At 42.2% G+C, this 15,000-nt stretch overlaps 3 protein-coding genes across 3 annotated transcripts in view; 1 reads left to right on the top strand and 2 right to left on the bottom strand.

The window, feature by feature from the left end:
* The window catches only part of eif5b (eukaryotic translation initiation factor 5B), a 22,379-nt gene extending 22,103 nt beyond the window's left edge, over window positions 1-276 (top strand). Inside the window, exon 27 of the mRNA XM_079236777.1 lies at window positions 1-276. This exon is cut by the window's left edge and continues 1,132 nt beyond it. The gene's annotated coding sequence lies outside the window, so the exon portion shown is untranslated.
* A 625-nt stretch (window positions 277-901) lies between these two features.
* On the bottom strand, window positions 902-7,948 carry bco1l (beta-carotene oxygenase 1, like; the record flags this gene model as incomplete). Its single annotated transcript, XM_079236776.1, has 11 exons — window positions 902-1,053; window positions 3,397-3,508; window positions 4,015-4,109; window positions 4,182-4,287; window positions 4,368-4,634; window positions 5,088-5,308; window positions 6,288-6,435; window positions 6,522-6,669; window positions 6,972-7,101; window positions 7,202-7,330; window positions 7,885-7,948. The coding sequence occupies 11 exons, from the start codon at window positions 7,946-7,948 to the stop codon at window positions 902-904; spliced, it is 1,572 nt and encodes a 523-aa protein (XP_079092902.1).
* A 5,553-nt stretch (window positions 7,949-13,501) lies between these two features.
* Window positions 13,502-15,000, bottom strand: part of LOC306752841 (kalirin-like) — a gene marked incomplete at both ends in the record, with an annotated part of 43,239 nt that continues 41,740 nt past the window's right edge. The window contains 4 exons of the mRNA XM_079236657.1: window positions 13,502-13,687; window positions 14,383-14,528; window positions 14,630-14,801; window positions 14,892-15,000. The exon at window positions 14,892-15,000 is cut by the window's right edge and continues 77 nt beyond it. Coding sequence (XP_079092783.1) covers window positions 13,502-13,687; window positions 14,383-14,528; window positions 14,630-14,801; window positions 14,892-15,000 — 613 coding nt within the window. The remainder of the gene's footprint in view (window positions 13,688-14,382; window positions 14,529-14,629; window positions 14,802-14,891) is intronic.

Genomic DNA, 15,000 nt, shown 5'->3' with positions numbered 1-15,000 from the left:
TCTGAGGTTTGTTAGTCAACCACTGAAAAGAGCTGCGTGAAAAACTAAAATCAGATCCAGAAATGTCAGCGTCTAGAAACCACACATTACCTTACATGATGTGGTGGAGAAACAGCGTGTCATCACAAACAAGATTATTACCCAGAATGCCACTGGCCTGGGAGCGCAGCCACACAAACACAACCAGATGAAACCAGATCCGGTTCTGACTAAACAACCCGGCTTCTCCCGATGTTGGATATTTGCAATGCAAATTTAAATAAAGAATTAAAGTGTATTGTATAAAAACGGATGTGTTTAAATCTATTTATTACTCAAATTATCCCAATGATCGTAACGGAGAACAATTAATGCAGATGATTTCATATGTATATTGTTTTTAGTGTTTTAGAGTGTGAAGGTTTTGCTTATGTTATTATGGGACCTGGACAATTAAAAATATATATATATATCAAATTAACTTAGGTTTAATAGATTGGACAGATCATGTTTAACTGAATGAATACAATAATTACAGAAGTATTTTAATTAAAGTGTGTAAATTTTATTTTCTAATAACAATTCACGTATTTCTACTCAACAGCAAACTTAGTCAAACATTTATTTAGTCAAAAAATGAATTGCAAAAAATAAAATACACAGTTTAAGCCTTAGCAGTCAAATTCTGTAAAAGAAAGTTGTCCCTTTGACATCTGATTGTGATCAATAACGTGAAGCGGGCAAACAATGAAATGGTTTCAGAGCAACGGTTCTACTGGCGGCTTCACTGGAAAATATATTTCTCAAATATATATTTTTCTATATAGACAAAGTTAAAAAGACAAAGAAACTGAGCCGTGTTCAGAATCAGTTACTCTTTGCAGAATGTACATGAAGGAATAAATATGCAGCAGCGGTCCGTTCAGACGGAGGGGATGAAGTGTCCGTGGAGGTCCATGTGCACGTTGGCGGGGATGGAGGCCCGGCCGAGCTCCTCCATGCTCCTGGCGTCCAGGACGAGCAAGAAGGGAGAGACGCTCGGGTCCGGAGACACGACGGACGACAAGATCACGCCTGGAACAGAGAGGTAGCACTTTATGATACGTACACTGTTCAGCACCAGAAATGCAGGAATAAACACTGAATCCATCATTTATAAAGCTTTGTTCCAACATGAAGACTCATTAGTTACTCATTCATAACATACACGTTTCATTCTTGATTAATAAGCGATGGTTTCATACTTTATAAATGATGCACTTGTAAATGAAGTATTCAGGACACATGATTAATAAGATCATTTGTAAAGGGTTAGTAAATGATGAAAATAATGCTGCAATTCATGATGAATTCAGTAGTTACTACTCATTAGTTCAGTAGTTACTACTCATTAGTTCAGTAGTTACTACTCGTTAGTTCAGTCGTTACTACTCATTAATTCAGTAGTTACTACTCATGTATTCAGTAGTCACTACTCATTAATGCAGTAGTTACTACTCATTAATTCAGTAGTTACTACTCATTAGTTCAGTAGTTACTACTCGTTAGTTCAGTAGTTACTACTCATTAATTCAGTAGTTACTACTCATGTATTCAGTAGTCACTACTCATTAATTCAGTAGTTACTACTCATTAATTCAGTAGTTACTACTCGTTAGTTCAGTAGTTACTACTCGTTAGTTCAGTAGTTACTACTCGTTAGTTCAGTCGTTACTACTCGTTAGTTCAGTCGTTACTACTCATGTATTCAGTAGTCACTACTCATTAATTCAGTAGTTACTACTCGTTAATTCAGTAGTTACTACTCATTAATTCAGTAGTTACTACTCATGTATTCAGTAGTCACTACTCATTAATTCAGTAGTTACTACTCATTAATTCAGTAGTTACTACTCATTAATTCAGTAGTTACTACTCATTAATTCAGTAGTTACTACTCGTTAATTCAGTAGTTACTACTCATTAATTCAGTAGTTACTACTCGTTAGTTCAGTAGTTACTACTCATGTATTCAGTAGTTACTACTCATGTATTCAGTAGTCACTACTCATTAATTCAGTAGTTACTACTCATTAGTTCAGTAGTTACTACTCATTAGTTCAGTAGTTACTACTCGTTAGTTCAGTAGTTACTACTCATTAGTTCAGTAGTTACTACTCGTTAGTTCAGTCGTTACTACTCGTTAGTTCAGTCGTTACTACTCATTAATTCAGTAGTTACTACTCATGTATTCAGTAGTCACTACTCATTAATTCAGTAGTTACTACTCATTAGTTCAGTAGTTACTACTCGTTAGTTCAGTAGTTACTACTCATTAATTCAGTAGTTACTACTCATGTATTCAGTAGTCACTACTCATTAATTCAGTAGTTACTACTCATTAATTCAGTAGTTACTACTCATTAGTTCAGTCGTTACTACTCATTAGTTCAGTAGTTACTACTCGTTAATTCAGTAGTTACTACTCATTAATTCAGTAGTTACTACTCATGTATTCAGTAGTCACTACTCATTAATTCAGAAGTTACTACTCATTAGTTCAGTAGTTACTACTCGTTAATTCAGTAGTTACTACTCGTTAATTCAGTAGTTACTACTCGTTAATTCAGTAGTTACTACTCATTAATTCAGTAGTTACTACTCATTAGTTCAGTAGTTACTACTCATTAGTTCAGTAGTTACTACTCATTAGTTCAGTAGTTACTACTCATTAATTCAGTAGTTACTACTCATTAGTTCAGTAGTTACTACTCGTTAGTTCAGTAGTTACTACTCATTAGTTCAGTAGTTACTACTCGTTAGTTCAGTAGTTACTACTCGTTAGTTCAGTAGTTACTACTCATTAATTCAGTAGTTACTACTCATGTATTCAGTAGTTACTACTCATTAGTTCAGTAGTTACTACTCATTAGTTCAGTAGTTACTACTCGTTAGTTCAGTAGTTACTACTCATTAATTCAGTAGTTACTACTCATTAGTTCAGTAGTTACTACTCATTAGTTCAGTAGTTACTACTCGTTAGTTCAGTAGTTACTACTCATTAATTCAGTAGTTACTACTCGTTAGTTCAGTAGTTACTACTCATTAGTTCAGTAGTTACTACTCGTTAGTTCAGTAGTTACTACTCATTAATTCAGTAGTTACTACTCATTAGTTCAGTAGTTACTACTCGTTAGTTCAGTAGTTACTACTCGTTAGTTCAGTAGTTACTACTCGTTAGTTCAGTAGTTACTACTCATTAATTCAGTAGTTACTACTCATTAGTTCAGTAGTTACTACTCGTTAGTTCAGTAGTTACTACTCGTTAGTTCAGTCGTTACTACTCATTAATTCAGTAGTTACTACTCATGTATTCAGTAGTTACTACTCATGTATTCAGTAGTTACTACTCATGTATTCAGTAGTCACTACGCTCACCGTCGTCTTCCTCCACGGCTCCCGGAGACGCGACGAACACCGGCTCTGAAGGAAAGCAGTTCTCCTGCTTCCACTCCACGTGCTTCCTGGTGATGATGTCGAACTTGGCCATCTGTTGGACGAGAGCGAGAGAGTTGATATTTCAGGCTCTCACCAAGACTATATTCACCCTCGCTTAGAACACAACAGACACATTATGTCTGTTGTGTTCAGGGGCAGTGATGGGAAATGGACTGTTACAGGCGATCATAACGTCTCGTCTGTATTGAGACAAGATTTTAAGAAGTCAATGCAGTAAAGCAGAGGCTGATGGGAAATGTCTTTTTTGCTGATATTTGATCATAAACAAAAGTATTAGGCACATTATAATTATGCCGCTATATTACCCTTAAAATCATTTTCATGTCGGTCAAGAGGCTGAAATTCCCCATGAAGGTCGCAGCTATGGTAAACTCGCCCATGTTTGCCCTGAACCAGTAACTTCAATGGCTCATCCTCTGGGGAACTCAAGTGTGTGTTTGTTGAGACGTTTCAGTCCGGACCAAAATGGTGGAACAATTGACAGACAGTTTGTGATTCTTTCCTGAAAGATGTTTTTGGACGTCAGACGTGTTTCACCTTGTTGGGATGAGGCGAAAACTCCACCCTGGAGCCGTAGAAGTATCGGTACTTCTTAGCGTTGAAGTTGTAGTTGATTCCCGGCAGCTCCAGACCTGAGGAGGAGTCGTACTTGTTAGCTAGGGAAAAGGATTAAACGTCTTCAAATCGAGCTGCAGATGACGAACCTTCAAGCAGAGTTTCTGGCCGGCAGAAGACAGAGCCGTCCTCTTGCACCGCCGCCTGGGCCGTCGTGTCCGTCAAGGTCACCAAGTTGGATCCTCTGGGTGCTTCCTGGAGAACGCATCACCGCAAACTGTTAACACGCGACTCGTGGAAGTCGTCTTAGTTGTATTTCTGTGGCCGGACTTCACCTTGTGGACGTGGAGCGGCAGGACGAACCTCTGGCACACCGGCGGCGAGAAGCTTTGGTTGTTCCGGATGAAGTCCTCGGTCTCCTGCCTCATGTTCTGGATGTAGAACATCTCGTACAGGTTGCTGTTCTGGTAGGTGATCAGGTCGAACACCACGTGGCCGTCGTCCTCGTACGCGTTGATGTGGTGAAAGACCACCAAGGCGTCGCCGTAGTAACGGGTGGACACGGCCTTTCCCGTCTTTCTGTTGACGACGTGAAACAAAGTCTGGGGAAGGAAAAGCAAGCGGTCCGGTTATAGTGTTGATTATTATATTATATTAGTCTGCGGTAGGCAACACACCTGAGTCAGATGGGCCTCAGAATCTCTGTGGAGGCCTCGCACACTAATTTCTTGTATTTCTATTTCTCATTTTCATATAAATAAGCCATTTGTTTGAGCCAGATTCTGTAAAAAACATTAAATTCTGAGCTCCTCATTGAAACTAGGAAGCCATGATCGATGTGGCTAAACACTCATGAGATATTTCTGAAAGGCCCAGCAACGGGTAAATAAGACTACATTTACTGATGACCACAATCTGAAACATACGACAAGTGTTGCTGGACTTTAGTTGAGGACACTATAAGAAAACCATGGCCTGGCTTTCATGTGACAACATCCAGTGTGATTGATCGGACATGAACTTGTTCAGACGCGACATCGTAAGTGGGGACTTACGATGTCGTCCTTGTCGAATTTGAGGCAGCTCCCCCAGTTGACCCCTCTGAAGTAGGCGGTGGCCAGTTTGACGATGTCCAGTTTGAAGGGCTGCTCCACAAACACGATGTAGTTGTCGGTCATGCCGAAGCTGTGGAAGTAACTCGGGAACAGAGTGGAACGAAGCGGGATCGAACACACCTGCTGGACTTTCCTCAGTGCCGGCTTCTTCCGCTCTTTATCTGGAACAAACAACTCAACGCTGTAAGTTCTACTTTCATTATCAATATCAGATTTTGATATGGTGATTGTTGATGATAAGGCGGGGAAGTGTTTGCAGCTCTGGAGACAAACAGCTGGTAAATTAGCTAGCTAGCTAGGAGAGGGACAAGCTAGCTAGCTTGTCCCTCTCCTAGTGGTGGGGAGTTAGGTTCCCTCTTCTATAACCAGTGTAGCATTAAAGCATGGTGCAATTAGCAAGCTAGCAATTTACCCAGTCGTCTGCCTCTCCAGCTTCCACCTCCAGTAGTTGTGATGACGTTTTTAAATATAACTAATTTACTCTCTAAGCTTCGTAACGTCACGACTCCACTGATTTTTAAATTGACTTGATACTTAAATCATCAAGGGCAATGGTACACATCAAAATGGCCGCCGCTCCGACCGTCCTGCTCCGTTGATTTGAATGGGAATGTCGGTCTACTCCCGTTTCTATGGTCATCATCGTTCATGTTCCCCTGAGGATGAACATTTCCTGACATCTAGCGCCACAACACGTTGGTTTATGTCCAATTACTGCAGAAATAAAGACGTTCAGCCTCGGCTGGACTCCTTGGCTGGCAGTCTCCCAACTTCTCAAAATATTACTACTTTGCTCCTTTTTCTCCATTTAATAAACTTAATCCTTGAACCTGAACAAGTGAAATCAGGTTTCTTATTTACATAACGATTTCTGAAGAGGTTGTAAATACCAGGATCTTCTGCAATGCTGCCAACTGTATTGATATCAAGTCTGTTTCCTGGACAGTCTGATTGCAGCAGCATTATACAATTAGACTGTTTTAGATAAAGACGCAACTTCTGGAGCTCAGGTACAATAAAGTAGCTTTATTGCTGCAACTAATCTAAAACACAAATTTCCCCGGCAGTAGTCTGGTAAAGTCCTCCAGCATCAACATGAACACAACATCTTTGAGGTCAGATTACTGTGGGCCAGCTTACCTGACGCAGCAGCTGGGACTTTAAATATGACGTATTTTGGCAGGCCCATGCCCATTAAGGCCGTGCCCATGTTGTAGGTGTTGCCCTCGGTGTCATAGTGAGGGTGAGCCGTCGCCAAGTTCAGAGCGATGTGGTTCCTGTAGTTAATCTAGAAATTGGCGGAGAGTTTGTATGAAGAAAACATACATTTGAGGAAGTATTTGTACTTTGAGGAGGTGATGAAGACCAGTTTACCCTGCCGACAGTTTCCAGGGTCACGGGATCAATCTGGTTCATGTAGTTGACCTCGGAGGAGGCGTAGTAGTCCTGACCGTAGCGGATGATGTTGATCAAGTTGTTATCGGTGAAGTCAGGGATGATGTTGCTGAGGTGCGTGAATGCCCTAAAGAGAGTTTAAGAAAAGTTAACCTGTACAGCCAATAAATTAATCTCACATTACCATAGTATTAGGTCCTGGCGAAGGAATACACATCTCTACTGATTCTGGATGGACTGAAACAGATCTCTACTTATTCTGGATGGACTGGGACAGATCTCTACTTATTCTGGATGGACTGAAACAGATCTCTACTTATTCTGGATGGACTGAAACAGATCTCTACTTATTCTGGATGGACTGAGACAGATCTCTACTTATTCTAGATGGACTGAGACAGATATCTACCTATTCTGGATGGACTGTACCTGGAAAAGATGTTTTTGCAGGGATCCGGGTAGATCATGGTTCCAAACTCAGAGACGACGATCCTGTTGGCCTTGATGTTCCTTTTGTACGTCTCACTGTTCAGAAACTTACTCCTGTAAGTCACCTCACCTGAAGCAACGACCACAGCAGTTAAAGTCTCACAGCAGCGAGTTCACATGTCCATCAGTGAGATTACGTTTCATATCAATCTTCATTTCTTTCGCCTCACCGTTGCCGAAGGTGAAGCTGTGAAGGAGCGACATGCCATCAAACCAGTGGTTGTACTGGGAGCTGCCCACAGAGAAGAGACCCGGGCCGTTCCTCAGCAGAGTTCCCTGCAGCCAGGGCGGGATGGACCCTGCAGGTCAAAGGTCACGCAGGTATTTTACCTTGTTTATTGTCATTACGGTCATGACGGTGTAAAACTAAAATATAAACAAGAAGATGAAATATAATAAAGGGAAACATTAAAGATACATTTAATACCCAGATTTTATCATTTTAAACAACTAAAATACAAAACTATTAACTTAATCAATAAATTACAAAAATCAGCACCCAATTCTTCCCACTGTTAAAGACATTATTGATTGATTGATTTTCTACTTAATGCAAATGTATATATATATATATATTTATATATATATATATATATTCTAAATACATGTATTAAACCAATCAACTGAAAAATGAGAAACAAACTGCAATGACCTGCAGCTTCAAATAGTTTCACACATAACATCTAATATAATAAACTTTATACAATCTGATGACAAAGTGAGGAACTTTTTGTGTAATTTATGGTGTCGATCTAAAAGAAAAGTTCTGCATCTGAAACTAAATACAGTTATTCACAGTTTATTACATAGCATGTGTTTTATAAAAACTATTTTACAACCAAATCAAACTCACCTTTCACCTGAGCTTTCACCGGCTCGGGAGTTTCCGATCCATTTGTTGCAAAGATCGACTGCATGTCTGTTGACCTTCAAGCCTTCTGTTTCCTTCACTTCCACTTCCACTGAGCACACGGACTCACGATCTGATCTTATGTCGTCTACGTGAGGATCTCCAGACTTCAGAAAACAAACAATCTGTGTGGATTATGTAACGGCTCGGCTGCGGACTTCACTCTGCCTTTCACAATAAAAGACTGTGCGTGGTCTGACGGCATCTGACCTCCTTACAGCGCCACAGCATCGATGAGCTTCATCTGGACCACAGTCAACGAGATAAGACGTTAAGAACGAGTCCAATTCAACACGTGTACCTTTCACATTTCACTCTAGTTTTCTCCTCTCCTGTGTTTCACTGCAAATCTACATTGATTTATTATCTGCTTTGAATTTGAATGGGAACATGCTGATTCTTTCTGCCGAATGAATCCTTGAACTGATTATCTGTGAACGAATAAGGAGCCGGTTGTTGGGACATCACTATCACCCTCACATCCAACTCTACATCTCCATAAAACACTTCACTTTGAACATTGAAGAATGCCACAAAACTACAATATTTAGTTTAATATTATGAATACAATTTCAGTTTGAACCCATTTATTTACATTTTAAATTGGCTGATTTAAATGACTATATATCAACATAACCTCACTGCAGCTGCAACTATATATGTTTTGTTTATTTAACCGTTTTGTCTATAAAATGTCAAAGAAATTAAAGATTTCATGTCTTTCTGTGTCCGTTCAACAGTCCATAAACTCAGTTTACAAACATGTATAAGAATGAAAAGCATCTAATCCTAAAGAATGTTTTACTAGTTATTATTTAGTTGATTGCTAATTGTTTCAGCGCTAATTCTCACATTCATTAACTTCTATTTGTTCATATTAATGAAAACAAAAAATCAAATTTGAACTACATACTGTATAAAAAGAGTTTTATCAATTAACAATAACAAAACAGTAAAAAAAAAAAACTACAAGTTTGGTTCTTTTCTGGGTTAAAGTTTGGATAATAAATAATATATTTTTTTAACTCGTCTAGCTTTTCTTTATTCCCGATCGGCTGCGTGAGAGTGTGAAGAAGCAGAGCAGATAACGTTGATCTTCAGACTCGTCTGCTATCTCCTGCTCTGTAATTGGTTTAATTAGTTTACTGCTTTACAGCGGCTCTTATCAGGATGCAACTGTACGCCAACACGCCAAGTTCCACAAACTACTGAACCTCGCTCAATCATAGTCATTGTTCTTTTAGGGCAGAAGGTATCGGCATGTTGGGTTGGCAGGATGTGTTGAGCGTCTCAGACCAGTCGCTCAAAGGAAGAACTCTTTAAATCCAGAGGATGGAAATTCACGTCCAGCTGGAGTTTCGAGTCAGTGTTCTGATATCATGTGAACATCATAATACTGACAACATGTTCTCAAGATAACACACACATTGTACACACATGCGTTGGTGTCTAGTCAGATGTGTGAGAGGACGAATGTCTCTGATGCTTTTATTTTGGAGAAAGTCTTGACTTCTAGATGTTATTTAGTTCAGTAGATGGAGAACTAAACGCCGTTCACTAAAAGAGACAAAGATCCTCTGAGCGACAGCTGAACAAGAGCAGAAAGCAGTAGGATACAGGAAGCTTAGATTTACGTAGGAACAGCTTCCTGTTTCAGTGTCCAGATTTTCACAATAAAAGCAGCCTTGAACAAGCTGATATTAACTTCTTAAATTAAATTAGTGACACAAACTGTTTTGCATGTAAATAAAACATCTGATGATTTCTTAGTGGTTATTATTGAGGGAAAGAAGAACATCGTCTGCATAACGGCTGATTCATAACCTTTCACTGGTAATGAATCAAACATTACATTTCACGAAATAACACCTCATATTACAAAGAATAAACACCTCAAACAGATGGTTTTGGATGAAAAATGAAGTTTATTACAAACAACGACAGAGAGCTGTTAGCGGTCAGTTAGCAGCTGTTAGTTCTGTACAAATAACACTGTTTGATTGGTTAGTTGAGTTTGCCTATGGGCAACAAGGCTAGGTATCAAACAGCATATTTTCACATCCTAAACCTTCCCTAGTACACTACTTTACACCTTCAACCTCTTGTAGTGCACTCAGGAGGATGTAGAGTAGAAATAAGTCCTCCATAGTGTGCTATGTTGCTCTTTAAACCCGGCTTAGTGCACTACCTGCCCTCTCCATAGTGCACTATGTTTGAGGGTTAACCCTAAAACCTGGTTTAGTGCGGCCTAGGTCATTCTTAGTGCACTACCATCCATCCTTAAACCTGCATAGTGCACTCCATTCTTCCTTAAACTCTTCATAATACACCCCTTTCCTGTTTACAGCACCATCACCCTCAACCTTTCAGTGTACTCCAAGTTATCTAGTTGTGATGTTTGTAGACATTTTCTCAAAGATATTGGACCCCATAGACGTTGTCTACTCTGTTTGTTGTTGTTGTTTTTGTTGGTGCATTCTCAATCACAACATTGACATTCCTGGAAAAGGAAACAAAGGTGGCGTCCATTTTTTAAAGTATGGTTCACCTCATTAATGCCACGTTCGTGTTACGTGTGACGTCATTAAGAGGGGATATAAATACTGTACATGAGTTTGTATTTAAATACCTTGAACAGACTTGAGGAGTCCGTGTTTTTCCTTTTTTACAGGACATGAATGCGGCATTAAAGATCGTTAAAGAGCAACACACACTCGATTAAACATTTTGAATGAAACATAATGCAAGATGGAGAAAAGTTTTTAATGGGGTCGTTTCTCTTCTATCTCAGCAGGTAATGGACTCAGGACTTTTTTGTGTCTTAGTTTTACATGTTTTACAAGTAATATTTTAAATAATGAAAGAAGAACTTGCAGGGAGGATTTTAATGTTTTCGGTCGTGTCACACAATTGTCTCTGAGGATTTCTGGTGGCTTGAAAGTTGAGATTCTTTCCCTCCGAAGCACGTCTGCAGCTCCCTGGAGCTCCTGAGACGTGTCCTAACATCCCGGTTCCCTAGTGGAACAAACCGGCTGAGAACCAATAACTTCCAAATGTTTCGTGTTCATCTTGTACACCAGTGTGTGTTGCCCTTAACGCAACGTGGTTCTCAAAAATACAACCTGCATTTGAAGGCAGCGTTCCACATCTCTCCCAACACCCTCCTTAGTGCACCACCTCCACCTTAACACCTCCTTAGTGCACCACCTCCACCTTAAGACCTCCATAGTGCACCACCTCCACCTTAAGACCTCCTTAGTGCACCACTTCCACCTTTAGGCCTCCATAGTGCACCACTTCCACCTTTAGGCCTCCATAGTGCACCACTTCCACCTTAAGACCTCCATAGTGCACCACTTCCACCTTAAGACCTCCATAGTGCACCACCTCCACCTTAAGACCTCCTTAGTGCACCACTTCCACCTTTAGGCCTCCATAGTGCACCACTTCCACCTTATGACCTCCTTAGTGCACCACTTCCACCTTTAGGCCTCCATAGTGCACCACTTCCACCTTAAGACCTCCATAGTGCACTACTTCCACCTTAAGACCTCCATAGTGCACCACTTCCACCTTAAGGCCTCCATAGTGCACCACTTCCACCTTTAGGCCTCCATAGTGCACCACTTCCACCTTAAGACCTCCATAGTGCACTTGACAGGCTGCCTAGCTCCTTAAGGACCGGGGTGTCTGAGAATGGCACCAGAGAAACAGAGAGCGAGAGACATGTAGAGAGAGAGAGAGACCGGTAGAGAGAGAGAGACCGGGAGAGAGAGAGAGAGAGAGAGAGACCGGTAGAGGGAGAGAGAGAGAGAGAGACCGGTAGAGAGAGAGAGAGACCGGTAGAGAGACCAGTAGAGAGAGAGAGAGAGACCGGTATAGAGAGAGAGAGAGAGACCGGTAGAGAGAGAGAGACCGGGAGAGAGAGAGAGAGACCGGTATAGAGAGAGAGAGAGACCGGTATAGAGAGAGAGAGAGACCGGTATAGAGAGAGAGAGAGAGACACCGGTAGAGAGAGAGAGAGAGAGACCGGTAGAGAGAGAGAGAGAGAGACCGGTATAGAGAGAGAGAGAGAGAGAGACCGGTAGAGAGTGTGTAGTAGAGACAGACAGCCAGTAGGTGGAGCTGTCTGTCTGTCGGGCAGAGAGACAGCTTTCAGTGTCCAGAGTTAGTGGAGGAGCAGTTGGAGGTCAGGTCTATGTACAGGAACAAGAAATGCATAATATCAAACTAACCAGAGCTGCATGCACAAAATGGGGAGGAGGGAAGGAAGGAAGGAAGGGAAGGAAGTAAGGAAGGGAAGCAGGGACGGTGGCAGCTCTGGTTCGCTAAAAAGACAAAAAAACTGGTGTCACCGCAAACACAACGAGTCTTCATGGCAACGCTACACCAGGACACACCTAACTGCCCGTGGAAAAACACACACAGGACGTCGTCACGAACACACACACACACACACACACACACACACACACACACACACACACACACACACACACACACACACACACACACACACACACACACGTTCTCTCTCTCTCTCAAACAATATGACAAACAGTTTCTCTTTTTTTCTAATTGAGGTGAAAAACAGCTTCTATTATTCTTAATTATAATCATCATAGTTAATCTTCATCATCATAGCAGTTTGTGTGTGTGTGTGTGTGTGTGTGTGTGTGTGTGTGTGTGTGTGTGTGTGTGTGTGTGTGTGTGTGTGTGTTTCTTCAGTCTGTATATACACACTATTAACAGAAGAAAGCCAGAGGTCAGTTCTGATTGGCTGACGGCTCTTCTCTTCTAGGACGCTTTTATTATTATTTTTGACTTTTTTTTATGTCTCTGGGTCGCAGCTTCCTGGAATCACAGTTTGTCGTCTTCGTCGATGATGATGAGCTCATGTGACCTCATCAGTTTGTGACGCCGTCAAAGTGCAGTCGGTTTGCAGTAGTGGACGTCTGATTGGACGAGGCGAGGACGGAGGCGTGTCTGTTTTTGGTTGGATGTTGAAGCACCAGGAGGGAGGAGACTACCAGTACCTGCTGCTGGGAGTGGGAGTGGGAGTGGGAGTGTGTGTGTGTGTGTGTGTGTGTGTGTGTGTGTGTGTGTGTGTGTGTGTGTGTGTGTGTGTGTGTGTGTGTGTGTGTCAGGAAGCATTCATTAGCTCACAGCCATGACTGGAGCCTGAAGGGTGGAGGAGCGGCCCCAACGGAAGAGCCCTCCTGGGTTCGGGCTTTACCTTCAACATCCAGTCAAATTCAGCAATTCACTTTGAAGAAACTGCTCATTGCAAAGTGGAAACGATTAGTTGATTCATCAATTAATAACATTCCCAATATTCACTCAGTCAAGGGTCAGGATTGACTGTTTCATGGTGAATTTGAAGGTTTAGATCTTTTGGGTTGTATTGGACCGCCTGACATCTCCACCTTTAAGGCTCTGTCTCGCACCATCAGCAAAGAGTTTCCCAGCATGCCTCTGGCCCTGTTACCTTGCAGTATTTGTACGTGTACTCGTAGTAAACCCGACTCTGCGTCGGTGTGTGGTTGTGTCCTCGTGTGTGTCAGTGTGTGTTGAGCGCGCTACGGGCCACCCAGCCCTCGGCGGCCGGCGAGTCGCTGTTGGCCGGCCGGTACACCAGACTCTGACCCTGCTGGTTGGACGCCAGGATCTGAACCTTCTCGCCCCGAAACACGGAGATCTCGTCCTCCCGAACTGCCACGAAGTCCTGCTGCACCAGTACCAGCTCCTAAGGGGGGCATTTAGCAAGGCAGGTTTATTTGTATAGCACATTTCATCAACAAGGCGATTCAAAGTGCTTCACACAAAACCATTAAAAGCATCAAAACATGTCCTTATTTCCTCGCCTCTTGCGGCATCGCTTCTTCAGCAGAAGACTCTAAACTGACCGAGCACGAGGAACCCGTCGCTCCGTGACTCCAGTCACCAGAGGTATCAACGTACCAGACGGATTTCAACTTGGATTTCTACCGACTAAGAGTCGACCCATGAGCGTCCCTTTATCCTATTTAAACTCTTTATTCTTTCACCTAAACCCCTACCAGTGGACACTTATTCTCTTTCCCTTTTAAAAACCCAGTGAGAAAACAGCATTTAAAAACCCAGTGAGAAAACATTAAAACAGTCAAAAAGCTAAATACAAAATAGAAATTGAATAAAAGTTGAATAAAAGTTGCAGTGCAGTTTAAGACATAAAATGCAGTAGTGAGATGCAGCAATTGAATGGATCAATTAAAGGCAGCAGCAAACAGAAAAGTCTTCAGTCTGGATTTAAAGGAGCTGAGGGTCTCAGCAGACCTGCAGCTTTTAGGAACCTTGTTCCAGATGTGTGGAGCAGAAAAGATGAACGATAATCGATTAGCGATAATCTGAACTTTAGAAATCAAGAACAAAAGGGTTCAAATAAGGACGGGGAATCCAAACCTGGTCGTCCGGTTCGGTGTCAGGAGGAGGCTGAGGGGCGTGGCCGTTGGGCGTGGGTGGGACCGACGGCGGTCGCCCTGACGACAAAGGGCGGGTCACCGAGATTCCGCCCTCCTTCCTCTGGTACTCGATGGGAGACTGGAGAGCTGTGGAGTTCAAACAGATTCCGGTTCAACTCAAGGAGGTCCAAGTTTAAAGGGCATAAAAGACTGTTTGGGGTTTCCAGGGGTTTTAAGGATGCACTCACCTGACAGGAAGTTGTTCTGCGCGTCCAAAAGGGTGGCGATGGTCTCCACCCAGGTCATCTTGATGCTGGCGGAGGACGCCTGCAGCGTGAAGCGCTCCGCCGAGCCACGAGACCACAGCACAAACTTGCAGGGGTCCCCGTCCACGCTGTCCTGCGTCGCCAGGTAGCTCACCTGATCACACACAGAAACAACGCCGTCATTCCCAATACCAACCAGTCAGAACACTGGTGCACGTGCGCAGCCATCGTAAGCCAGTCCAACCTTGATGCTGTTCTTGAACTGGTATCCCGGGTTGTTGGAGCCTTTGCGCAACAGTTCGCTGAAGATGACGATCTGCTCGAACAGGAAGACTCTGCGCTCTTTACTGCGA

The sequence above is a fragment of the Taurulus bubalis genome (assembly GCF_910589615.1).
Source record: "Taurulus bubalis genome assembly, chromosome: 21".
In the NCBI taxonomy this organism is placed as follows: domain Eukaryota; kingdom Metazoa; phylum Chordata; class Actinopteri; order Perciformes; family Cottidae; genus Taurulus; species Taurulus bubalis.
This window is presented reverse-complemented; position numbering and strand designations above follow the sequence as displayed.